Here is a 26503-nt window from a genome sequence, read left to right as displayed (position 1 = left end):
CAGAAAAAAGCCCAAGTTAGGAAAAACAGCTAGCATGGAGCTGAAATATTGGCTAAACTACAAAATAGTCTTAAAAAAAAAATTGTAGTAAACGGCAAAAATCATCCAAAAAGCTAGCAGAATACCAATTTTTACTTCAAAACCGTAACTTTTTGCCATAATTATGAATAATAAAAAGGCAGGAATATTATTCCAGAATAAATCAACTTAAACCTCAAATAACTTTTGATATTTTACTCTCCATAAAAATATATTTAGTCAAAATTAAACAAGTTAGAAATAAGCACAAGATAACATCAGGTCATTAATAACAATAAAATAAAATGATCTGGAGGGCTGGATAGAATTACCCGGAGGGCCGGATCCGGCCCCCGGGCCGTGACTTTGACACGTGTGATACAGTAATATAGAGGATTCAGGATTCCACGTCTGAGAGTTTTCGGTTAAAAAACTGGAGGAAGATGACGCGGTAGCGGCGGGCGACCAGGAGTAGAGGTGGTCAAGCTCGCTGGACAAATGAAACCTCGCTCGGATGAGGGACGCATCCGTCAGCGCTGACTTGACTGACGATGAGACAGAAGGAGGGGGGGGGGCAGCTCTCCAGAGGGCGGGTTAGCGCGCTGCTGGCACCAGCCTCCAAACCGGCGCCAGCCGACAGTTTGTGCGTCTTTGTGTCGTGATCCTGCCCCGTAAACGCAGCAAAGCCTTCACACCTGCAGCGCTGCAGAAGAGCGGCCTCCACTTTGAGGGAAAACGCGAGTCTCATCGTCAGCTCCAGGACCTGAACTCCACCGGCGATGGTTGAAGGGACGAAACGGCGTCCACGCTTCCCCCGCCGGCAGAGCCGGTTCTCGCGGGTTTTCCCCAGTTTCCTGGGTGTGGTCAGCGGTTGTAACGAACGCCGCGTGACGTGTGCGTCGCTGCGGGAGTCACAATAATGCAACACGATAGATAACGTGTTGAAGGGCGACATTCGGAGGCTGAACGGCGGCGCTGGATCAGCTCCAGTTCTGCTCCGACCTGCAGAACCAGTCTCAGCTGCACCTTTGAAGTGTCGTCTGCACAATCTACAATCAGTTCATTCCTGTTCTGGCTGCAGGTCTCAACCTCCGGCTGCACTTTCCCCTTCAGCTGCACTGAACAAAGCCCCAAACCATCAACCCGCCACCGCCGTGCCTTAAGCTGGGCGTGTTCCATGAGGATTTGAGCCCAACAAGGGAATGATTGTGTATGCTGCCGTTCTCCAGAGCATTTTCTAGATCAAATCAGAACCTAAATATGAATTTATGGAGATAATAAAAATATAAAATGGAGAACCCCCAAATAAACGTCTTCCCTCTGGGAACCAAGAAAATGGAGAATAAAGTTGGGATTAAACAAATGTCGGCGTCCTTATCCAAACCAGAATAACCCGTGACGAGTGACCATTTTATAAAATGCTTTAGCATAAAAAAAAAATACATAAATTAGAATTGCTAATCAACTGTTCATTTACAACTTGTTTTCTAAAGAAAATCGTCAGAACTTGATCATTTTTTGGTCCAGATGAGCAGGATTAAGATTTTCTGTCTCAGTTTGAGTTTTAGCTTAAACGTCATAAACTGAAACATCCTGAACATCCACACAGAGAAGTTTTCCTTTTTCCATCATTACTTTTTTCTTATTTTTCTTGAGTTTTTCCTGTTTAAACTTTGAGGCAGAATTTTTTCATCAATTCTGAGGAACAGATGCGAAGAATCCTGAATGTTTCTCTTATTTATTACTAAACACACTTGTGCACATCTTCCTTCCTGAATTCACTTTGTGTTTATAGTTGTTTAACAGTGGTATTAATCAGACCACTGCAGCATGACAGTACCCAATATGATCGGGATTAATAATCTTAAAAAAGAGGAAACAGAAGAAGGGCCTCTGATTTCAAAATAAAAGCTGCATTTAAGAACAAAAGCCAGGAGTCTTTACTCCAAATATGGATTTATTGTTGAATATTCAGCTACAGGCTATCTAACGTTACGAGGATGTTGCTAACAAAGCGGTCCAGTTTAAGTGACCATTTTTTAAATTTATCCGTCGTACCTTAAAAGTTGGACGAGACTGAAGTTGGCGCCTGATTTTTCCACTTTGACAGACTGACACATTTTAATTGTTCCTACACGACTACAGTGACTGGAAGCAAAAACAGCAAGTAAAGACCTTTATTTTGAAGGGTTTTGTGTTGTCATTAAAACCCCGAAGAAGTGCTCAACAGTAAAGATAAAGATTTTAAAATAAAACCAGGTTGTCGGAGGTCAAATGTCTTAATCTGGTTTATGGTATTTATTAAAGTTTCATGAAGTATTTTTGAAACATGAACATGTTTCTTGGGTGAGTTCTTTACGCTGCCGAGTCTAATTATGTCACATTTCTTTTATTGAAGTCCCTACTGGGTTTTATTTTGAAGGTGAGTCCATGTAAACTACATGTGTCAAAGTCAAGGCCCGGGGGCCGAATCCGGCCCTCCAGATCATTTTATATCATTGTTATTAATGACCCGATGTTATCTTGAGATCATTTCTAACTAGTATGATTTTGATAAAATATATTTTTATGGAGAGTAAAATATTGAAAGATATTTAAGGATTTTAGTTGATTTATTCTGGAATAATATTCCTGCCTTTTTATTATTCATAATTATGTTAAAAAGTTACAGTTTTAAAGTTTAAAAACCTGGCATTCTGCTAGCTTTTTAGACTATTTTGGCATTGAATAAGATTTTTTTTAGAGTAATTTGGAGTTTATATATATAGCTAAAATTTCAGCGACATGCTAGCTGTTTTGGCTAATTTAGCCTTTATTTTAGTTTAACGCCGTTTTTAGCTAGGCTAATATTTACATGTTAGCTGTTTTGGTTAATTTAAGCTTTTTTCAGTTTATTATTAGGATAATTTGAAGCAATTTTTTTAGCTACATGCTAGCTGTTTAGGCTAACCTAAGTTTTTTTTGTTTGTTTTTTAAGGCTAATTTGGCATTTAGCTAATGTTTTAGCTGACTATCAGGTCCAGCATTTTCAGCTATCAGCACTAGCATCTTCAGCAGTGAAATTCAGCTCAGAGAATTCACATTAGCATTATTACAGGTAATGCTAAATATGGAGTTCAATATTATGTTAAGTTTTAAAAATGTTTCTTCAGAGTGTTCCATAAGTGTTTTTCCTGTTCGACCCGTGAGGAGTGTTTTGGATTCTGACCACGGTGTGATTGACTTTGACACTCCTGATGTCCACGATCGGCTGCTGCTCTTTACAAGAATAAAAGCGTTTTCTCCACGCAGCGCTCCTCACCTGTGCAGCTGGATCTTGAGCGTGACCACGTGGTAAACGTCCTGCAGCATGTCGGCCACGGTGGCGTCCGGCGCGTCCGTCACGTATGACAGCGGGACGGGGTTCCACTTCCCCACCTGAATCATACCTGTGAGGAGAGAGCGGGTAAACGTGGGCTGAGGCGCTTAGCGGAGCTCGCCGCCACCGCTTTATTTAAAGCTGTGATGCCAGCACATGCGGGCTCCCCGCGAGCGTCCTGCTGTCAGGAACGCTCGTCCGCCCCGCCCCCATTTGCCGCACAAACCCCAACAAGAATGTTTCCCGTCTTAAAGGTGTGTGGACGCATGAGTGTGTGAGGCATCTTTAAATAGCAGACCTCAAACTGCTCCGGTGCAATTAGCAGACTCATTCTCCACCTACACGGCATGTGTGCACAGAAACGTGTGATGCAGCTATGGCGAGGGGACCGGTGGGCGGAGTCACCTTTGGCCTGGGCGGCGGAGCTGTGCGAGTAGCCCAGCGACAGCAGAGCCATCTCGATGAGCTGGTTGAACAGCATGTCCTTGCGCACCAGGACGAACTCGGCGTGCTCCTCCTTGCTGTCGAAGTCCATGGGGTTCTCGTAGTGCTCGACCACGCAGAACACCGGCAGCATGTTGCCTGCAGACACAGAGCGCCACGCGTGATAACTCTGACCGTCGGCTGTTCACGGGAGTCATATTTAGCCGATGATCGAGTTAGACGAGGAGAAACCATCTTTCAGAGTGCAGATCCGGTGTTAAGCCTCTCCCTCAAACTACAAGCAGAATTCTTCTCACTTTCTGCCTAAACGGGATATTCCTCTCCTCCTGAACTGAGTCAACAGCAACTAAAAACGGAGAATCCTCGTCCAGAAAATTAATGTTTACTCTGCAAACTTCACCTAATGTGCTTTTGTGTTAGAAAATGAATGGAAAAGTTCCTCCCTGAATAAAGAAACGGGGTGTTTACGTCCTGCTGTCACCGACTCCTACTTGTTTTTTGTCTCTTACCAAAAAAGAAAAAAAAGATTCCGATATTTTCCGATCCCAGGCATTCCAGAAGATGCGCAGGGCTCCGGCCAAACAATCGACGGGCCAACAAATGCAGAGGAATGTGCTGAAAGAGCTGCTTTTCTCCCCCTGATTCTGATAGATAAAGATCTGACAATAAAGACTGCTGTGCTGGTCCATTTGGGAGGGGGGATCAATACTGGCTTTGTTTCCAAAAGCCCAGAGAGGGCCGGGGCAAATATTGTTTCAGACTGGGGCTACCACGATTAGTCGATTAATTGATGACTAATCGACTATTAAAATAGTCGACTGATTTAAAAGTCGATATTTTATATTATTCAGGACATTACTGCTTGTATTTTTGGTATTTATAAACTATAGTTTTAGAATTATTGAGCAAAATTTGCCCCATAGGAAATGAATAAGAAAAACTTAAAATGTCAAAATTTTAAGCAGATTAGCAACAAACCTTTGAATATATTCATGAGTTATGTTTGAAACTTTTATAGTAATTAAAAAAATTGGAGTTTAGCATCTATTAGAAACATGCTAACGTTTTTTGCCATTTTTTTTTAATCTACTTGGGTTTTTTTATGCTTATTTACAGTTTAGCTTCTATTAGCAACATGCCAACGTTTTGGCTGATTTAGTTTACCGAGGAATTTTAGGCTAATTTGGAGTTTAGCAAGTATTTAAGCAATGTGTTAGCTTTGTGGCTAATTTGACCTCTGAGGTTTTTTTAATGCTAATATGTAGTTAAGCTAATATTTTAGCAACATGCTAACATTTTTGGCCAATTGTTATCTACTGAGGTTTTATAGGTTTCTTTAGAGTTTAGTTTCTATTTTAACAACAGGCTAACATTTTGACCAACTTAGCTCACTGAGGAATTTTGGGCTATTTGGGGTTTAGCTAGTATTTAAGCAAGGAGCTAATTTGACATCTATTAAGGTTTTTTGGAAAATTTTTGAGTTTAGCTAATATTTAAGGAATGTAATTGTTTTTTTGGCTAATTTGGCATCTATTGGTGTTTTAATGCTAATTGGGAGTTTGGCTAATATTTTAGAAACATGCTAACATTTTTGGGTAACTTGCTATCTACTCTGTTTATTTTTTTTAGGCTTGTTGAGAGATTAGCTTCTATTTTAGCTACAGGCTAACGTTTTTGACTAATTTAGTTTACTGAGGAATTTTAAACTATTTTGGAGTTTAGCTAGTATTTAAGCAACAAGCTAGCTTTGACTAATATATCTTTTACTTTTTTTGGGCTAATTTGGAGTTTGGTTTTATATTTAAGCAACACACTAAATATTTTTGCAGAATTGGCATGTATTAGGGATTTTTAAGCAATTTTGTGACAAAATTTTTCAAAAATGTAGGGCAACTTCATAGCTCTTTAACAACATTTCCAGTCTTTTAGCAATTTACCATTTTGCAAATAGATTTTGGATTTTCAGTAAAAAACCTAGATATATTAAAGTCAATTGCGTCGCCATTTTTAGCAAAAGGTTTCAGTATCTTCAGCATCTGCTTCCAGAAGAGAAGCATTCAAACTAGCATATCACAGGTAATGCAACTCTAGTTTAATCTTAGTTTTAATCACAGAAACTAATGAAGGACAGAAGCTGCACAATTCATTAAAAGTTTAATAAACTATCATCTTAATTGTCTTCATTTTTAGTTAAGTTTAAAGCTAATGATGGTTAAGTTGTGTTTTTACATCCACTTTAATAAGCATGACCCGATAAGTCGACTAAGAAATAAAAAATAAAAAATAATAATAATCGGCGATTAGTCGACTATTAAAATAATTGTGGCAGCTCTATTTCAGACACTGTGGCTCCTGAGCGAAACCACGGCGGTGATCCCGCCCCCACTTTGCTAACCTGGATGCTGGAGGAGAAGTTCTTTCAGCTGCATTCTGATTAAAACCAAAAAAGAAAAAGACAAGAACGACCCATCTGAGGACGCTCTGACACATTCCAGGAGCTCCTGCCTCCCCGTTGGCCAAAAACAACGACAGCAAACCAACAAGCTCCAGCAGCCAAGAACTTTTACGACTCCAGAACTGAGTTCTGAAACTCATTTCCACTAAAACAAAACCATAATCGTAAAAAAACGCCTTCTTTTTCCACAAGAAGATGAAAAATAAAAGCAGCAGAGGCTCCTAAAAGAAACTTTCCCTCCACAAACAAACAGATTTGCGTTAAAATATTCTTCTGTTCTAAGGAGAAAAACTTTCCTGGAATTACTTTTTTTTCAATAGACGCAGAATTACGCACAATAAAACGTCGTTATTATGTCTGTGTCATTAATTAAGCTGTAAAAAGAGGAGAATTTGCAGATTTTCCGCCATGATGGTTTTATGGTGGCGTTTTATTTAAAGACATGCGAGTGAGCCTCCTGCGACGTCGTCCTACCTCTCTTGTGGAAGGTCTTCAGCAGGTGGCCGCTGGGCTTGTACGGGACCCCCGCCAGTTTGGCCCCGTTGCTGCCCAGCCGGGCCCGCCCCAGCGGGCTGCCGTTCTGCTCCAGCCGGGGCAGCTTGGCCGGCGGGGCCTTGGCCTCCGCCATGCTGTTGACCAGCTCAGAGTTCTCCTTGCCCAAACACGTCTCGCTGAGATGCTCCATCCTTCTCAGCGCCTCTGCTCACTATCACCTGGGGAGGGAGGGAAGCAGATTGGAGAAATCCTGGTGAGGTTCACTGAAAACATCTGTGATGTTGAAGAGTGAGGTCTCTACGTTCAGTCTGAGGCCCTTAAAGTTTCAGATACATTGAAATATTAACTCAATATATCAATGATTTATCAGTAATGACATTTATTTGAGATGGTTCCAAAGAAGAAAAAGTTAAAAAGATGAGCACTTTTTATTATAAATACACATTTTTAATCTTTTAAGCAATATATTTTAAAATGTCAGTTTGTAAAACCTATTTTTCATTTTAAATACATTTAATTTTGGATAAAAATTGGACTTCCTGGTCTGGAAAAAGTAGTTTTCACCACTTTGTTAAGTATGTGCGCACGTGCCTGGGGGCGCGCGCGCAGCTGCTGACTCATGGGACCGGTCATGAAAAAGTTGAAGTGGGGAGAAGAAGAGACAGAGGCGGATGGATGGAGAGATGCTTCACCCACAGGTGCTCAGGGATGAAATGATGCCCCGGTGCATGCCGGTTAATGACCACGGATGGACAGGAATGCTTTTGTGGGAAAAAGTGAGGAGCATCCACCCCCCCAACGCCAAAGATCACGAACTCCTCCATTCATGACATGCAATGAGGCAACTAATTCAGCACAAATAGGAGGGAGGGGGGCAAAGGGACCCGGATCGGGGGGTTGAAGCGAACCGGCACCGAACCCGCCGACGGGGGGACTGAAGAGGAAATGCCTCCGAACCAACCTGCGACGCAGCACTTCAGCGGCGGGGGGCATGAACACCTCCGGGGAGACTGCTTCAAGTTCGGCCAGGGTAGAAAAATAAAAATCAATTTAAAAGATTTGATAGGAAAAAAAAAAAAGTCCCGGCTCCGGTGTCACTCTACGTCTTCATGACAGCCGACGCTCCGCAGAAAAGACGCTCCGGCTGCCGGCGGCGCGATTCAACAACAGCCCGGGTCGAGCAGCACCGCGACCGGCAAACATTGGTAAATATGCTCCGGGGGGGAGTCCTCTTCTCCGCGTTAGCTAACTCCGCCACATTCAGCGGAGGGGGGGAAGCCGAGGAAAGGCTCCGACCGCGGGGGTGAGCCGGACGGCGGCTCCGCTCGCCGGAGAGCGAACGCTGACAGGCGGCGGCGGCGAAGAGCCGAACAGGTTCGCGAGGAGAAGCGGGGGTCAAAAAACGGAGGAAAGAGAAGTGCGGTCTACTTTCCCGTGTGGAAGGAAAAAATCGGCTCAGCGAGGATGCGGACGAGGAGCCGCCGGCGACGGTGGCTGGTGAGTGGGAGGGAGGCGTCCTGTTTGACGGGGCGTCCGGACGGAGTGCCTCTTTCTTTCTGCCTCTCCCCCCTCCGTCTCTGTCCCCATTAAATTATTAGTTGTATTGACTCATCACTCCCCCCTCTCCGCGCTGCTGCCGCCGCCTGCGCTTCCCTCTCCTTCCCACTTCATCCAAGGGGGTGGGGGGTAAACAAAACGGCCAAAACGGGAGCTTTTTCTACCGAAACGTGATATTTTCACTCAATGTCGGGCGGGAAAAAGTCCACGACGCACGTAAATAAACGCGCACGTGCGTCTACGCTGCGATTTCCGGCTGTGCGCGCAGGAATTTTTAATCAGCTTGATTAGAGTGAGGCGGTCCTGCATTTATTACCGGCCACACACAGATGCTCTCACGCGCGCGCGCGCCAACATTTACTCACGTGCGTGTGTGTGTTGTTTTTTCCCTTTTTTTATTTGACACTTTTCTCTTTCACAAATTGATTTTTTTTACTTTCGCCGCCAAACTAGTGAGAGGAACTATTTGACCTCATAACCACGAGGTCACTCCGCGCAGCCGCAGTCTTTCCCAACTTTTGCCAAATCCCATCGCCGCTACAGACATCCCATAATTTACACCATCAAAACTAAATTAAAGTGATAACATTTTATTTCTGTGGCTTTTATGCAATAAGTTTATCAGTATTTTATTTTTTTCTCCACTTTCTACAAATCAAATACATTTTTAAAGGTCTTGTGCTGCTTGAAAAAAGCTGCTCTAGAAAGTTATTCCAAAATATTAGCTGAGCTAATCTGTTGATGCTGTCAACAAAACCCTGAATTGTTGAGGGACAGGATGTTAATCTATTGTTATTATTCGGTCATTATTTCAGGAGCTGGCATTGAGAGGAGGTAATCTGCTGAACTTGTCAATAAACACCCTGATGTGGTGTTTGTGTGTAAACACAGGGTGGGACCGTCTTTTTTTCGTTTTTCTGGACCTTCTCCACCTGGACTCGTGTTCAGGCAGGTGATTCTGTCCTGATGCTTCGTGACGCGAGGAGCCAGAGGGGGGAGCGTGTGAGGCGAAGTTCAGCCTCCAGACCGCAGAACAAACTTGATAAACTCACACCGACAATCCAAACATGGAAAGTCCACAAACCGGGGAGTGATTCGGTTCATTTATCCGCCTCTTTTTTAACGGTTAAAAACAAAAAAAAAAGAGCCTCTCCGGATCTGAACGAGCGTTTCTGTCCAGGTTGTGTAAGAACAAAACAGGAAACACAACAGCAAACAGGAAGTGTGTACACCTATCACAGAGCCGGAGCGTGGAGGTCAGATGCATCGCGGCTTCACGCTTGCAAGGAAATCTGCGCGTGACGCCGTCAATAACTCCTGTTTCATAAACAGCGCGGGCGGGAGGGCGGTTCTCGTGAAGGCCTGCCGAGGCGGCGGAGGCCGCTGCTGCACCCGTGTGAGGTCAAAAGGTCATGCAGCTCCAGAAGAAGAAGCACCTGCGGGTGGAAGAGATCTGGTGACTGGGGGGTCACAGGCTCCACGTTGGAGCTCCCCCACGCCTCACCTTGACTCGTTTCCTTCAAGGTTTCCATGTTTCTCGCCGTTTTCCTGGCCGCCGCGGGCAAAATGCTCTTTTCTGTCTGGCGTGACGCAAGCAGCCGCAGTCGTTTCCCCGGCGCTTGTCGGGCGCCATCAGAGAGCATCGATAACCCCTGCCAGGGCCTTGGCAGCGCCAACAGGTGCCGGCGCTGCCAGCGAGGTTGGCACGGACCGGGCTGCGAAAAACCCTCTGACATCCAGAAGGGCACAGATTTGCTCTGAATGCACCGCTGAATCAACACTGGTGATTATCAATTAACATATTCTGTTCTGAGGCGCAGAAAAGAGAGGAAAAAGCCCGCTGCAGAGCGCTAGCCGTGTGCAGAATGCAGATCTCGCTTTGGTTCACGGTGGTGGCAAAGCCTCACGTGCACGGGCGCCATTCTACATCTGTGAAGGCATCAGGAAAAGGGAGCGACGGGGTGAAGGTGCAGCGAGAAACCAGCTCCACCTGCAGCTGCAGCGAAACCGTCGCTGACGCCTCCAAACGCATGTAGGTGTGATGTCTTCATGCTCGCCACTTCTGACGCGCCTAATGGGCATTAATAAGATTATTTGGTGACTAATACAAATTAGGCTGAAAGCAGCGCGGGGGCGTCGGCTTCCAATTTGAAGTCTCGCCACAATAAGAACAATGATGTGTCGAGGGGGAGGAAACGCCAACATCAGCTGATGTCCACTTTTGACTTATTTGTTTTTTAGAATTCGCGACAGCAAATCACAGAGGAGTATTTTCAGCACACAGAGAGGGACCCTCGGCTCTTTTATTTTTAAACGTTCTCAGAAATGACAACTGTTGCACAGAAGAGCTGCGACCTTTCAGAATCCTTTCACGATGGAGGTGTCCTTCCAATCAAATTAGTCGCTCGCCTTTCAATTAGGAGGGAAAAAACAGGTGATTTCCAGGTTTTAGGAGGAGGGTGTAATGAACTCGGAGTGCGTAATTGTTTTATAATGACAGGAATAAAGAAGCGGCTCCTTGGACCCCGTCTTCTGACACAACACGTTAATTTGCTTCAGCCACGGGGGCCTTGGCTGAAGCAAATTAACGTGTGTTGCTCCTAAAAGCAGATTTTTTTTTTTCTTCAAATTATGAAGTAACTGACTCTCACATGTCCGAATAATTAAACTCTAATTCCTGCCTCGTGGATTGCAACAAATAAACAATTAATAGAGCGGGACACTGAGGCCGGCTTTGTGTCCTGCAGGGTTTTTTTTTTTGTTTTTTTCCTGAGGAGGCCGCGAAACGAGGGCAGGTGAAGCGTCTCAGAACGCCGCACATTTTTCCTTCTGAGCAGTTCTAATCCTTTGTCAAAGGATGCATCAAGAACAAAGCAGCTGATAAGGCAGCAGAGACGGAGAAAACAGTATCTGTTGATATTGTTTCCCTGGAGGACGTGGGTGGGTTTTAACAACCTGATCTTAGCGGGATGCGCTTTCCTCTAAATCGCTTGGGTTTTTTTGTTTTTGATTGAGGAAAACCTACACAAACATTTGATACGTCTTACAATAATTCGATTGGAATCGAGAAAGTTCCAGAAGTGATGGAGTGTGGAGATCTTCTGCCAGAGGAACATGTTACAACATCTGTTTTAATAAAAACCAGCCGATAACGACAAAAGCGAGCTGCTTAATCACACTCAGGGTGGCATCGCTGGAATGCAGCGATCATTAAACCGACTTTGTCTTTTTCCAAACAAGTTGCAACTTGTTGTTGAAAACTAGAAGGGGTTCATTGTTATCTTTCTCCTCTATTAGCAGTCATAACAGAGCGGTTTCATGCAGAGGCTTCCCCACACTCGCAGAAGGAGACAGGCCTCCTATTTACTGGCGACAGACTAATAAATACATTTGCTGGCAGCTAAACAGGTATTTACTGGGCTCCCTACCACAGGTATAATTTGACTGTTTGCTGAGCTGTTATTCCGCCACAGCAATAATTATCGAGGTGGTAAAGGAGAGGATTAATGGTTTTAGCGCCGCAGCCGACACGAGGCGCATCTTTTTGCAGCTTGCAGGAGGAGACGCTTGCGGCTTTCTGAGGGGACAGCGAGTTTCCTGCAGCCGCTTCGATGCGAAGTGCAAGAGCTGCAGAAACAAAAAAAAATAATAAAAGTGAGAAGGGGGGTGACAAGCTTTCCAGAGCGCCGACTAATTGGTCTCTGGGTGTCAGAGATCTACGCCGGAGAGGCTGGACCTACTTTCACGGAGTGACGTGACACTTCCACGCCGAGATTGAAGACCTGAAGCCCACACGGTTTGTGAAGATTACAAGTCGACTTCCTGCTGTTACACTCCTACAGTACAGTAAATGCAGCACACGCTGGTTTCGATTAGTTGTAATGAAAACAAAACCAAACTCCGGGTACGTTTTTCTCCTACCTGACTGTAAACCCAAGAGGAGTTATTGTAACTGACTCATGTTGATGTTGGTGACCTGGCAGCCCGATTCTTATCACTCCTGCCTAACACGTTTACACAGAGGGAGCCTGGAAGACACATGTCTGACATGGTATTTGTGCCACTTTCACCACCGCAAACTGATAAATGAAGAAGTTTGGCTCCAAGCTGCACAAACAAGCAGCCTGAGGACTTTTACAAGAAGTCACACGTGGCAGCCTGAGACAGGAAAGGCGCTGTGTGTCACTGCAGTCAGAGGCACTGACCAGATAAGCCGCAGCACCTTGAACTGCCTCAGATCTGCAGAGATAAAAGGAGAAAAATCACCGTTTTGCTGCACCGTAACCTGTTTTCTGACAACTTTATCTCCCGAGTGCATTTCTGCAAAAACACCTGACTGCAGCAGAAACAATGAGCTGTCTCTGGTCAGATTGTTTTAAGGATAATCAGCCTCTAATAATCTGGTTTCTGCAGATGCACGGCGGGCGCGAGCGCGCGCCGCTGGGTGAAAAGTCAGCGTTCTTCTTTAGGGAGCAGAGAGTGAAACCTTGAGGAGCCCGAAAACCGCAGAGCCTCTGCGCCCACGCAGCGCTCTCTGCCTGTCACTCACGCGCACGCCGACGCGCGCACGGCGGTCCGCCTGTACCTGAAGTGACACGAACAGCATCTCCGCATCATCACGTGTCTGCCTCACTTTCACACCAGAACGAAGCCAACGGCTCTCAAAAGTTCTTGTAAAGTGAATAAACATTTAAAAAGAAATGACAAAGTCGGGCCTGATTGAAGAGAAACTCCCAAAACTCTGAACCATCACCTGGACACGCTGTTTAAGGCGCACGTGCGCCAACACTCATTTATATGTCACGTTACCCCAGAATTAGCAGGAAATTCCTCCTCGGGCTGTTTGGAAAAGTGACTGAACTTTAGAGAAATTCACGGACTCGTGACGGAGCGCGTACCTGTGCAGTCAGCAGCCGCCCGACCTCCCGGCTTCCATCAAAAGTTGCAGAATTTCTTGTCAGCGCTCCACGGCGGCAGATCCAAAAATAGGGAGGAAAAAAACAGTTAAAAAAGTCAAAAGTCCGAGGAGGAGGAGGAGGAGGGCGGGGGAGGTCTGGTGGAAACCGCGGAGGCTGAGGAACGCACGCGGCGGTGGAGCGCAGAGAGCGACCGTGCGCTGCGGGCGGCGGGGGTGAAGTACGGGAGAGGAGCGCGCGGCGGCATGTGAGGAAGGAGGGCTGCTGAGAGAGGGTGGCAGGTAGATGAAGCGCCCCTCCCCGTTTCTGATGCTCAAATCGATGATTTGCCAGCTGTGGCGCAGCTTGTCTCATTGCCCCACTTTGGTTTTTACAGGCGCTCCTCTCTGACGCGCCGCTCTCCGGGGACGCGCGGAGAGAGGGAGGAAGAGGAGCGGCTGCCAGGAGAGCTCTCGCGCTCATTCATTTTCATATTTACACGCCACATGTTTGCATGTCAAGGAGAAGAAGAAGGGGGGTTCGAATAAAAAAGAAAAAAACTGGTTGGATGGAGGATTGCGCAGCGCCGTGCGTCCTGCTCCAAACGCAGCCAAAAGGCCGGAGCGCAGCGCGCCGCGCGGCTCCAACAAACCTCCAAACTCTCTTTAACACTTCTTCATTAAGGCGGGAAACTTTGGGGAAAAAACATCCAATTAAATTTTATTTACAGACATTTTCCAGTAGATTTGATCTCAGATTTCAGTGGAGAAATAACGGAACAAAAACGGAACGGAGACGATTCCGTTCCAGATCAATTTGTTAATATTTCTTTTTAATTTTAACTGCGGAAACCGCATTAAAACAAATGTGGAAAAATTATTTTATAGTGACACGTTTGGGTAAAAAAAAAACGACAACAAGAATTATGATTTTTTAAAAGAACTTAAATATTTATTTTCATTATCCTATTTTTTTTATTTTGCATCTGAATTTTCGAATTAAAACAAACTTCTGCGTTAAATAAATAAAAACACTAAATATTGTGAATTTCAAAAGTCAATTGGATTTATTTTTTCCTTACAGATTTTTAAAATAATTTAAATTCAGAATTATTTTACTGTATTTCTTCTTAATGAGAAAATTAAAAAGTAAAATCCGGATGGCTTCTGGATTTGTTTGCTGAAGTTTTAGTGCGCCGCACACGCAGGCGCGCGCGTGGGGTGAGTGACAGTTTGCATCTGCACGCGGGAGCGCCGCTCTGCTCCAGCAGGTGCGCGCGGAGCCCACAGGTAACGCAGCTGTTTACTTACAACACCAACGGGTTTCTTTTGCTGCATTTAGCGCAACGCGCTGATCCAGTTTGCGTTTACACTTAATTTACACGTTTTTATTTGAAACTGAATTAGAGGAGGAACAATGGGAACAAAGCGGGGGGGTGAGGGGGTCCTGAAATAATTTCAGCGGCTCTTATAGTAACTCCAGAGTACAAATACTTCTCAGAAAAAGTTCATTTGTTGTGGTTTCGGGACTCCACAAAAGTTTCACTATGAAGTGACAGAAATCTGCAATAAAAGGAGAGCAGAGATCCCACCCCCGCACGCCACGAACACGCGCCTCTCTGCTGGGACGCTCCAGTGCAGATCTCCACTCAGGATCTGGACCTCAGCTGCCGCCTGCTGTTCCTACAGTCACCACAAGGGGGACCGAAGAGCCTGAGCCCTCAAACTCTGACCTTTCCATCCATGGATGAGAGCAGAGAAGAGTCGACGAATCAAAGCAGAGACGCTTTAATTATCGGAGCTTTTCTTCTTCTCTAGACAATAAAGAGCACTTGGAAAATTACAAGGGTTACACACCCCAGAATTAATCTCTGCAACCCATAACTAAACACAGAGACACTGTTGCTTCTCCATCAAGTGGGTATATTTTAATTACAGGCTATTGACTACTAAGAGTAATTTGTCTCAGAAAAATGCCCGAGAGCGAAGAGACAGACGTCTGGTCTAAAAGTGGAACGCTCCGCCGCTGCTGCTGCCTCTTTCTTCTCCCCTCCTTCAGCCCTGGGGTTGCGGTTAGCCCTCACAACTTTCCTCTTATAATTGCAGAGCCTTTAAAGATTAACAAGGATTCCTGGGGTAAGCTCTGGATTTCTGCGAGCTCCTCTGTAATCAGCTGCAGCGGAAACAACATTTTCTGCGTTTTTTTGCCCTTTGTTCCCTCTTTTCATTAGAAATGTACAGAAAAAGATTTACCTCTGAGACAAACGCAGCGAGAGTCGAGTCACGGCGACTCCCCCAAAGCGTGCTCGCCTCCAGCTGTTGGTGGGATGTCAGACTGCCGGGCGAAGGAGGAGGAGGAGGAGGAGTTATTAGTGTCTGGTGCGAACTGTCCCATCAGCTGCAGCCGTTTAGTGTCACCTTGTACACGTGGAGAGCGTCAGCTGAGCACGGCTGGCAGCCGCCCAGATGTTGAGGGAGTCTGAGCGTGACCGTTTCAGGACGGTTTCCTCTCTGCAGACTCACTGAGGTCCTTCAAAGATCTAGAGGAGATGAGGGGACAAAACTTTAGGCAAGTTCATCTGTAATCACAGTTTAGAGTTCTGTACGATACAGCAGGGGTCAGAAACTTTCTCTTGTGAGGGCCACATGACTGTTTTCTTCTCTGATGGGGGGCCGGGTCGGTCGAAGGCTAACAGAAAAAGTTTAACAATCACGGCCTAAACGTAAAGATTTATGGATTGCCAGAAACCCACATATAACCAAATTTTAAATGATTTATTTCTATCATCTTCATAGAAAAAAAATAATACTAAAACATAAAAACAAAACGGCTGAAGATACTTAAATCTGCAGCTGAAAACACTGAAGCTGATAGCTAGCTAAAATATTAGCAAAGTGTCAAATTAGCCAAAAAAAAAAACAAACCTCAAAAAATTCTAAAGTAGCCAAAATATCTAGCATGTAGTTGAAGTAAAAATTGAAGTGCCAAATTAGACTAAAATCTGAAAAAAATTTAAAATTTAGCCAAAACAGTTAGCATAAAGCTAAAAAATAGCTAAATTACAGATTAGCCTAAAAAAATAAAAAAATAAATCAGCCAAAGCAGCTAGCATGTAGCTAAAATATTAGCTAAATGCAAAATTAGCCTAAAAAACAAAAAAAGTCTAATTTAGCCAAAACAGTTCCGGGGGCCGGGCCAAATGTGAAGGAGGGCCGGATCCGGCCCGTGGGCCGTAGTTTGGGGACCCCTGCAAAACATGAAAAGATTTAAAGTAAAAAAATGTACAAATCAAATACAATTTAATACATACGAGTACACTGGTCCAGTTTAATACGAATTGCTAAACAAGAAAGTTTCAACCCAGATCGAAACATTTTCAGGAGTCAGCAGCTCCTGATAATGTTTGCTTAACCAAAACTACCGACAGAAAACAAATAAACAAAGCCTGAAAATCAAGACTACCAAGATCCAAACCCAAACTAAAATAACAAAACCCAGCAGTGAAAGACTGCTGAGGACAGAGAGGAGGAAGGGACAAAAATAGTAAATAAATAGCAATTTTTAAAGTAAGGGTTACGTAGTTAGCATTTATTTAATTTAGATTAAATGTATAAATTAATGTCTGAGGTTCACATAGATGACAAACTATGATTGTTTTTACATCCTGTTGACCTGAAGACGTCTAGTTTGTTCAACTCTACCTCCAGAATGAACAGATTTTATATCCAAAGAAAAACTTTAGTACAAAGTTTGATCTTTTATGAGTTAAAAGCACATATTATCTTATGCTGAACAACATTGATGATAAAAAAAATTACATTTTTAAAGATACTAGTTTCTTTTTATATCTTTGTTTGTGCCAAAAATAGACATAATTCATATTTCTTGTTAAATAAAGAAGGTCAAGAATGTAAATCCCAATCTCTTAAAGGCTAAAGTCAGACTATACGACTCCTTCTAGGTTTTCATCAGTAGAGAACGAGTCCAAACGGATCTTTTACTGTTGAAGGTTCCCGACCTTTTCACTCTTCACTCCACACAGACTAATAAACATGCAGAACTGTTTTAATCTCGATTCTCTGGAAGCCACAGCAGAAACCTCAGAACTGGACTGATGTTCCTGTATTTCCTGGTTTTTATCAAGACTCCAGCTGCAGTTTTTGAATAAGTTGTAGAAGTTTGATGCCCACTAAAGCATGGACTCATTTTTCCAAGTCAGGTTTGGACAAAATCGTTTCATTTTGGTGAATTTCTTCAGAAAAGAGGCAACCAACAAACGATTTGAGTAATAAAATTGAACTCAGTCTAAGATAACTCCTAGGTTTCTATAGGACAAGGGTCTAAACCTGTGGCTCTTTTAACCCTCCTCTGTGGCTCTCTGGTTTAAAGCATGTTTTTATATTTTAAGTAGCTGTAAAGTAAAAAGTAAAGGAAAGTAATCAATCACTCTGTGAGGCTCCAACAAGCAGTTCAGCTTAGAGTCGGACTGAAACAGATTTTTAAAAAATCAAGTGAAGATCAGGATCAGAATTCATGTTTTTGAACAAATTCAGTGATTTTAAGTTCACCATATTGTTGGAAAAATACCGTGAAGGTCACGTAACCAGCTCTGATTTCATTATAGTGAACTGGATTTACGAATTTCAGGCTGAGATGCACCACAAAAGGTCAAATAAAATGTTTTTTTAAATCACTGCTGACATCACACTACACATTACTACATTTTCTGGATTGAGATGTGATAAGAATATCTTTTATTTTGAAAGAGCTTCATGTGAATCTCTGTCCAAAGGTATGACATATTTTGCAATAAGGCTATTTTCTCTTTATGTTTTATTTATACCAAAAATCAATATTCCATTCATAATAACACCAAATAAATATGAGTAAATCGGTGTCTTCTGTTTCTGAAGCTGATTTCTCTTACTGGGTCGTAGTCGGTGACAAAACGACTCGAACGAGTCTCTAAGTGTTGAAGGCTGCAGACTCCTAAAGGGAATTACTGACTGATCTGGAGGTTTAAGTGACTTTAATTTATGTTTTCAAAAACTGAGAAATTGGTCATCAAATCCAACGAGTTGCTTTAAAAGTTTTCTTTCAGTCTTAACTTCCAATCGCTAAATGAAATGATTAATATCAAACAAACCTTTTGATTTCATAAGAAAATAATAATTGTCTGAAAAATTATACATTGTTTTGTTTTGACCCTAGATTTAAGAATAAGTATAGTTACTGTAACTCGACTGAGTATTATATTGACTACGTGAGTCTCAGTCTGGACTAAATAAGAATAAAGTTTAAATTTTATGCTCTAAATTGGTGCAATAATTGGGTGGAATCTGCTCAAAGATGTTCCTCTAAACCAGGGGTCCCCAAACCTTTCTGGTGAGGGCCACATAACTGTTTTCTTCTCTGATGGGGGCCGGGGTCGGTTTGTAGGATCACAGAAAAAGTTTAACAATCACAGCCTAAACGTAAAGATTTATGGAGGCGGGATGGATCCGGCCCGCGGGCCGTAGTTTGGGGGTCCCTGCTCTAAGTCACCTACACACATGTTGGAGGTCCACAAAGTTTACAGTCACAGAAAAGATTCAGATGTTTGTCACGTTTTGATCCATGATTGTAAACAGAAACATCTTCATCAAAGAAGATCGAGGAGAAACATTAGCAAAGACCATCTGGACCAACACATTTATGGTGAGTTTACTTTAGTGTTTGTTTAAACAAATGTTTAATATAATTGTAGATGGCATGAAGATCAGTCCTGAAGCTCCAATGTCTGAGCTAGGACCAAAGAAGAGCTGCTGATGGAGAGGACCAATCAGAAGAGACGACCAATCAGAAGAGACGATCAATCAGAAGATACGACCAATCAGAAGATACGATCAATCAGACGAAACGATCAATCAGAAGAGACGATCAATCAGAAGATACGACCAATCAGAAGAAACGACCAATCAGAAGATACGATCAATTAGAAGATACGATCAATCAGAAGAGAAGACCAATCAGAAGAGATGACCAATCAGAAGATACGATCAATCAGAAGATACGATCAATCAGAAGATACGACCAATCAGAAGATACGATCAATCAGAAGAAACGATCAATCAGAAGAGATGACCAATCAGAAGAGACGACCAATCAGAAGAATCGATCAATCAGAAGATACGATCAATCAGAAGAGATGACCAATCAGAAGATACGACCAATCAGAAGAATTGATCAATCAGAAGATACGATCAATCAGAAGAGATGACCAATCAGAAGAGACAAAACAAAAGCATTGGTTCTGGTCGGTTCTGAGTGTTTCTTCAGAGTCCAGTAAGCTTCAGTAGGAACTAAATCCACGACTGAATCTCAGCAGCTGAACTTTTCCCTGATCAAACACAGATTTGTCAAACGGTTTCATATTAATCCGTCATCAGCAGTCGGTTGGTTCAGTTCATCTTTGCAGAAGCAGATCAGAACACGACCTCAGTCAACAGATCAAAGTCATCAAACCCCAGATTTAGCAAAGGTTCAGGAGAATACAGTTTAACTGTTGGAATAGAATAACCTTCCTACTTCTGATGGTTCATCTACAACCTACCTGTTTCAATGATCCTAAGGATTTGAAAGTCTCATTTCCTTTTAGGATGTTTGAATATCATTTATGTTTTGATCAAATATCTTCTGTTTCGGGCGAGAGGTGAAAGTGGTGAAAGTGAGAGCTGCTTTGTGAGAAATCTAAAATGAGGAAAACCAGATGCAGCGTTTAAAGTGACCAATTCTGCCGTTACTTCCTAAATGTTTTAGCAAATACATCAAATATTGATGCTGGAAACTTTGCTTAAAACTTCTCTTCTGTTTGTGTTCGATGCTGAGCAGCAGTTTGACAGAATTTAAGACGATAAAGCATCAAAAATGTCTCAAAACTCACCTGATCATGAAACACTAGTGATAACCCGATGATAACCACGGAGTGTCAGAGCGCCATCAAACGCTAAATTGCAGGTTTTGGTGGTTTTAAAAGCAGATCTACTTTTGGGGATTTAAATTACAGACTAGGATTTGTCTAAAAGGCACATTTTACAGTGTGTGACGCACCAAACCGTTTTCACATCGTTTGTGCGCTCATAATGCATCTAATGTATTTATAGAAGGGTGTTGGTCGCCACGTTACACTGACACGGGCTGGTCTTCTGCAGGGCTGCATGCAGCCGGGCACAAGCGTGCACAAACGTGCACAAACGTGCATAAACATACACAAGCGTGCACAAACGTGCACAAACGTACACGCGCAAACCTACGATGTCTGGATTCTAATACGAGTAAAAACAGAAAATTAGAAGACAATAATCAGATTAAAGGTGTGCACACTTATAGAACTCTAACTTTATTTATAAAAAAATGCTTTACAATTACAAACAGAAAACATAAGAAAGATTAAAACCAATCCCTCAGCGGCCAGGGTCGACTCCACAGCTGTGGACCCCGACTACGGCAACAACCACTGACCAAACCGGCAGGCAGTGGAACAAAAAAAACCCTTAAACACTGGGGCTAAAATCATAATAAAAAGAAGGTTAAAAATAGAACCAGGAATATAAAGATTTAACTAATTAATAGCAAACTTGGAAAAAAATATATTGTGATCAATTACGATTAATATTTTTTTAGTTACAGAATTTGCTAACCAATTATTATCTGCAAATAATCACAAAATGAAATCACAGAAAAAACTACATTTAGTACGTTTATTTCTAATTAGTGCTGTCAATCCATTAAAATAATTAATCGCGATTAATTACGATTATTATTTTCTTTTTCAGTTAAAGTATTTCCTGACCACTTACTATCTGTAAATAATCACAATATGAAATCCCACACAAAACTTTACATTTAGAACATTTATTTCTAATTACTGCTGTCAATCCATTAAAAAAGTATTAATTGCGATTAATATTTTTTTAGTTATAGTATTTGCCGACCAATTATCTGCAAATAATTATTCCAATGTTAAATCAGACACAAAACTGTACATTTAGAACATTTAATTTTTATTTGTGAGCCCAAATGTTTAAAAAAAAATTATCGTGATTAATCAGGATTAATATTTGTTTTAGTTACAGTACAGTTGTGATTAATCACGATGTTTTACGAGGTAAATTTTACATGACAATATGCAGCTTTAGAGCAAAAACAGACGAGAGAGAAAATCCTTCCTTCATTTCTACTGTTTAAATGTTTACATTTATCCATGTTAACCCAGAAGTGTAAATTGTGTGAACAAAACACATCAACAGTAAGAGAAGCAGAACTCTGAAGACTTTTATCTCTGCAGTTTTACTCCAAGAAAACACATTTGCTGACATGCATCCATAAGAACCTGTTGACTTTAGAATAAATAAACAGATAAGATGACTTAAAATCAGTGTTATAAATGTGGGTCTTGAGCTTTTTCTTAAAACCTCCACATAAGGATAAGTAAGAGGGAAGTTCTGCTGCACATGCACTAAACCCTCATCTGTTCCTAGTGTCTAGTTCAGGTTCTGGAGAAGAGAAGATGGTATCTTCACATTGACTGCAGTCAAATGAGCCGCCGTTCACATTTCTGTGGTCAAATCAGCATCACTGGATTTTTGGTGTGAGTTTCATCCAATACTTACGGTAGCAGGACTGAGAACGCTGGAAAATCTCCACCAGACTCCACGGAGCTTCTTGATGTGACCACGGAAATGTGAACGGCGGCTCATTTGACCGCAGTTGGAAAGGATTGTAAATCAATGAAAGAGCATTTTGATGTTAGCTTTGATTATTTTATCAAGAACTCTGAGAAACCAATGATTGAATGTATTGATCACAGTCAATAAACATTGGAGAATTAGCTAAAAGAGTCTTTGAACTGGAAGGAGAAGGAACCGACCCAAACCCCACAGAACCTGTACTTGTAGACTGGTTCTGCTGTGAAGAAACACGTGGAAGAGTGAAAAAGGCTCCTGAGTTACAGTAACAGACTCAGCAGAAATCTGACTTCAGACGTTGTGATTTCAGTTTTAGAGTCTCGGTTTCATCTTCACTTCTTCACACTTTGTTTTCTGTCATGTTTGACCTTTTTGCTGCTTCATCCTGTTGCACTTTCGTCTTCGCAGAAGATCCGGACGAGCCGACGGATCTTCAGGGAATCAATATTTCTGCCGTTTCTCGTCAGCTGACATCTGAGAGTCTGGATCTGAGAAGGTTTAACAAGTTCTTCTCTGATTCTGTTTTTCTGTCTTTTGGCTCCTCTTCATTCTTCGGCTGTTCCTTCTAAAAATGTGAAAAGTACTCCGATTTCTTAATCAGCGTGAATGGAGACATTGTTTTGATGTCAACAGGATTAAACAAGAAAATTTGATGTCTGAGAATCACAAGATTAAAAATGTTAGTGGAGCTGGAGGCGTCCAGCACTGGTTTGGGGTCAGCTCCTTCTTGAAGGCTTCACTCTGAACATCAAAATAAAAAGAAGAGGAAAAAACGTGATTCATGTTTTTACACTTTAAAAGTGCAAAAACATCAAATCCGGCTCTCCAGGTTATTTTATTTTATTGTTATTAATGACCCGATGTTATCTTGTTCTTGTTTCTAACTTGTATAACTTTTCTTATTGTTATTTTTTATTTTATTTTTTTTATTGGATCAATTACTGATCCATTAATTTTAGATTGATTTTTTCAGTCCTACCTTTGAGTAATTTAGAATTTTTGATTTGAATGGATTTATTCTGCTGCTCAAACTCTTAAAAAATCACTGTCACTCTAACACATCTCAATTTCAATTGCAAATATTGTAAAATCCTCTTTCAGTTCACACTTCTGTTTTACATTGTAATCTGTTTAGATGGCGCGTGCTGCTGACCTCGTTCCAGGTGAGAACGAGATCCTGATCTCAACGGGCTTTTCATCCGGTAAAATAAAGATTAATAAATAATCCATGTCTGCAATACGGCTGATCGAAGGAAACAAATATGAACATTTTAATGTCACATTTTAACGTTCCACTTAAGTTGAAAATACACTTTATTCCTGTCATGATTTTAGCGTTTGACACTAATGTATCAAGGTGTCAGCCACACTGACCCAACATAAATGTGGTTTCCATGACGACGGTTAATTTTGCTGAGTGGAGATGTTTCTTCAGACAAATCTGGTAAACGTATTTTCTTCCAACTTTTATTCTTTTGACTCATCTTTGAGAAAAATCCGACTTGACTTCTGATAAATCCTCTGCTGGTTTCTCTTTCTGTTTTGTGTTCTCCGTTTCTCAGTTTCTCAGTTTCTCTTCCTCCTTTCATCAAACACTCGTCTGTGAGCAGAGATGGATGGAGGTGGACCCGACGACTGTAAATTACAATTTACAAACGTTCACTTCCGTTTCATTCCCCGCTCTGCTGGTGTCAGAGCGCCGGGCGGATGATGATCCAGAGCCGTGGGAGAGTTCCCAGCCTCTGTTTGACAAGCGCCGCCGCCACGCCGAGACACCGCAACTCCTGGAGAGTCTATTAGCTGTGCTTAATTAAACAAATGTGATTAGACTGATCCAAACTCACACAACTGAATCCTGGGTAAGGAGTCGACCGTGAGAGGCAGCTGCACCCAGAAAGTCGAGTCACGCACGGCTCGGCTTCATTAATAGCGCCCATTACGCTCAGCACGGCGAGGAGTTAATGTGTGAGGAACGGCGGCGGCGTTCAGGACCACTTCTGAAGTTTGTCAATCACACTTTAGTTCTGACTGTCAGGAGAAAACGGAGCCTGAGAGTCTGGGTGGCGTGATAACTAATAACAGATTGATTACTGGTGATTCAGTGCAAGAATGTGGGCGGGGTTTAGCCACGGCTGCCTGCCGTCACCAGGTGGAAGGCTACAGGGAAAATCTGCTCACAGGAAGAAGATGAATCACTGACAGAAGCCGCGGTGAGAGGAAACCGAAGTGACTGCATGTGCTAATAGTTGAGGGGATTTTAACTGTGAGTCACTTCAGTTTATCATCAAGCTAATCTCTTTCTGACAAAACAGAAAATAAAAGCGCGACCTCGCCGTCGCTTGGCCAGGAGGAAGCAGACTTCCTGAAGTTTGAACTCTCCGTGGCCTCGGCGTCGCCTCAATCGGATTGTGCGCTCATTACTCAATCACAGCCGTCCGGCGGACAGTCTGACCCTGTCTGACGAGCTGATGAGGGACGGCGTGCACCGTGGGTTGGATGAGTTACTGGGTCACAGACTCCAGTCAGCTCTGAAGGTCTGATCCTTACAGATAAAGAGCTGCATGAAAAACCTCCAGTTATCTTTGGAACCGTAAACATGAAACTAATAACTAAACCGCAGTTTAATTTATTATTCTTAACATAAATAAAGATGAGGAGCTCTCAGACATGAAGCTTTTCATCCTCGATGATTCCACATGAAAACAAATACAACAAACTGGAGAGAATTCTAAAAGTATTGATGTATTGGAAGTCTCAAATGAAATTCTGACCCATTATCTGCAGAGATCCTCAGGCTGTGGATCGGTACCGGTTTGTTGATTGTTTGGTTCTGGGCCGCAGACAGAAAAAGAGAAATACATGCGCTAACTTTGATTATTTCCATTTAGTTTATCCTGATCCTGAAGGAAGTTTTAGTTTGGAAAACTTCACAACATCCGTCTTGGTCACATGACCTAAAGTGGGCACCTGGATGGTTAAGCTAACAAAACAAAAACAATAAAACGTATTTAGTAGGGATGTCCCGATCCGATCAGGTGATCGGAAATCGGGGCCGATCACGTGGTTGGGGACTCAATCGGAATCGGACTCCTTTGTCCGATCAGGATCAGATATTTCATTTATTCTCATTATGATCAGAGCTTTTTATTTCATCTTATCATTACGGATAAAGACTCCACTAGAAGTCTGCATGTCATGATAAGATCACAAAATGTCATCACCAGAAAACGCAGCAGAAAACGGCAGCAGCTCAAGCAGAAGGCTAACAAAACAAAAGCTAACAAAGGTAGCTAGTAAGCTAACTTCCGGGACCAACAACTCTTTTAAAAACGCTTTAAACTGACAGCAAGTGTCTCTATTGGTTTGTCATAACTCAAACAACAACCTCCAAAGGTATTCCAACAGAAAAAGACAGAGTTTTTTTTTCTTTTTAATGTGAAGCTCTTCATGCTGCAGACAGATGGCTACACAGCAGCTGCTAACTGCTACATGCTAGCGCCGTGATTTAACTCCTTAGGACCCCAGCTGTCCTTTGATATGCCTGTTTTATTTATCTGACAGAGAAATAACAGTTAAGAAAATTAACTACTGTGGTAATAAAACCGAAAATGTGATGTCTTAAGAACTTAAAAAATAAGCACATAACCTTAAAAATAACTAAATAAATAAAACTAATAAATTAAAACTAATAATGATATCAGCTATTCATGAACACTCATCAAATTTTATGCTAAAACAAAGTCATAATTTATTTTTAAGAATTTTAAATGAGGACAGGAATCACATTTGGTCAAAAATGTTCAATAGCTCTAAAGATGTTAAAGCTAAAGTCACTAAACTTTATCACACGACTAATTATCACTTATATAACAAGAAAATTGTATTTTCTTTCCTAGTTTATATTTGCTGTATTTTTACTTGTTTATTAAAGCTACTTCACAGAAGTGTTTTATTTAAGTTTTTAATGATAAAAGAAGGTTATTAAAATATAAATGAGGGACAACACTAATCTGTTTCTTCAGTTTATTCATGTTTTAAATGTCTAATAAAAGTATCGGATCGGGACTCGGTATCGGCAGATGCACAAAATCAAATGACTCGGAATCGGATCGGGCCCAAAAAAACCTGATCGGGACATCCCTAGTATTTAGAAAGACGAGAAAAGAAGAACCGAAGAAGAATCTTCAGAGAACAACAAGGAAGTCTTCCTTTTTTAAAATTTGTATTTTGTCGTTAACGAATTCAACATTCATTGTCAAAGTGAAAATGACAAAAAAAGGAGATGTTCCATCTTATAATAGAGTCTGAGCAGCCAATAAAAAACATTATAAAATAAATAACATGAAAAATAAACAAATAAAATAATCATAATGTATTCAAATAACCCAAAATTCTAAATAAATAATAAGGAATAAACTGATAAAATATCTAAAAGTTTGAAAGTCTTTGAATTGATTCACACAAAAGATTCAAATCATTTCTGAAAAACAAAACATTGGTGATTATTTAAAAAACGACATTTGTGAATGAAAACTTTCCCTAAAATAACAAAATT

The 26503-nt window shown here is 42.0% G+C and overlaps 1 protein-coding gene across 6 annotated transcripts in view; it reads right to left on the bottom strand.

Moving 5' to 3' along the window:
• The window catches only part of LOC112136656 (DNA-binding protein SATB1), a 69870-nt gene extending 45921 nt beyond the window's left edge, over window positions 1-23949 (bottom strand). For 2 of the 6 annotated variants that reach the window (XM_024258503.2, XM_036215766.1), the window contains exons 1-4: window positions 7732-8952; window positions 6750-6988; window positions 3782-3958; window positions 3320-3446 (exon numbers count right to left, since the gene is read on the bottom strand). In XM_024258503.2, coding sequence (XP_024114271.1) covers window positions 3320-3446; window positions 3782-3958; window positions 6750-6960 — 515 coding nt within the window. In that variant the 5' untranslated portion in view covers window positions 6961-6988; window positions 7732-8952. Of the gene's footprint in view, window positions 1-3319; window positions 3447-3781; window positions 3959-6749; window positions 6989-7731; window positions 8955-13225; window positions 13291-15474; window positions 15557-15639; window positions 16102-23792 lie in introns of those variants that run through there. The other 4 variants (XM_024258502.2, XM_024258506.2, XM_036215765.1 and 1 more) reach the window with 4 other exon arrangements.
• Between the last annotated feature and the right edge of the window lie 2554 nt (window positions 23950-26503).

Source organism: Oryzias melastigma, linkage group LG16 (genome assembly GCF_002922805.2).
Source record: "Oryzias melastigma strain HK-1 linkage group LG16, ASM292280v2, whole genome shotgun sequence".
Lineage (NCBI taxonomy): Eukaryota > Metazoa > Chordata > Actinopteri > Beloniformes > Adrianichthyidae > Oryzias > Oryzias melastigma.
Note: the sequence above shows the minus strand (reverse complement) of the source record. Positions and strands in the feature narration are given on the sequence as shown.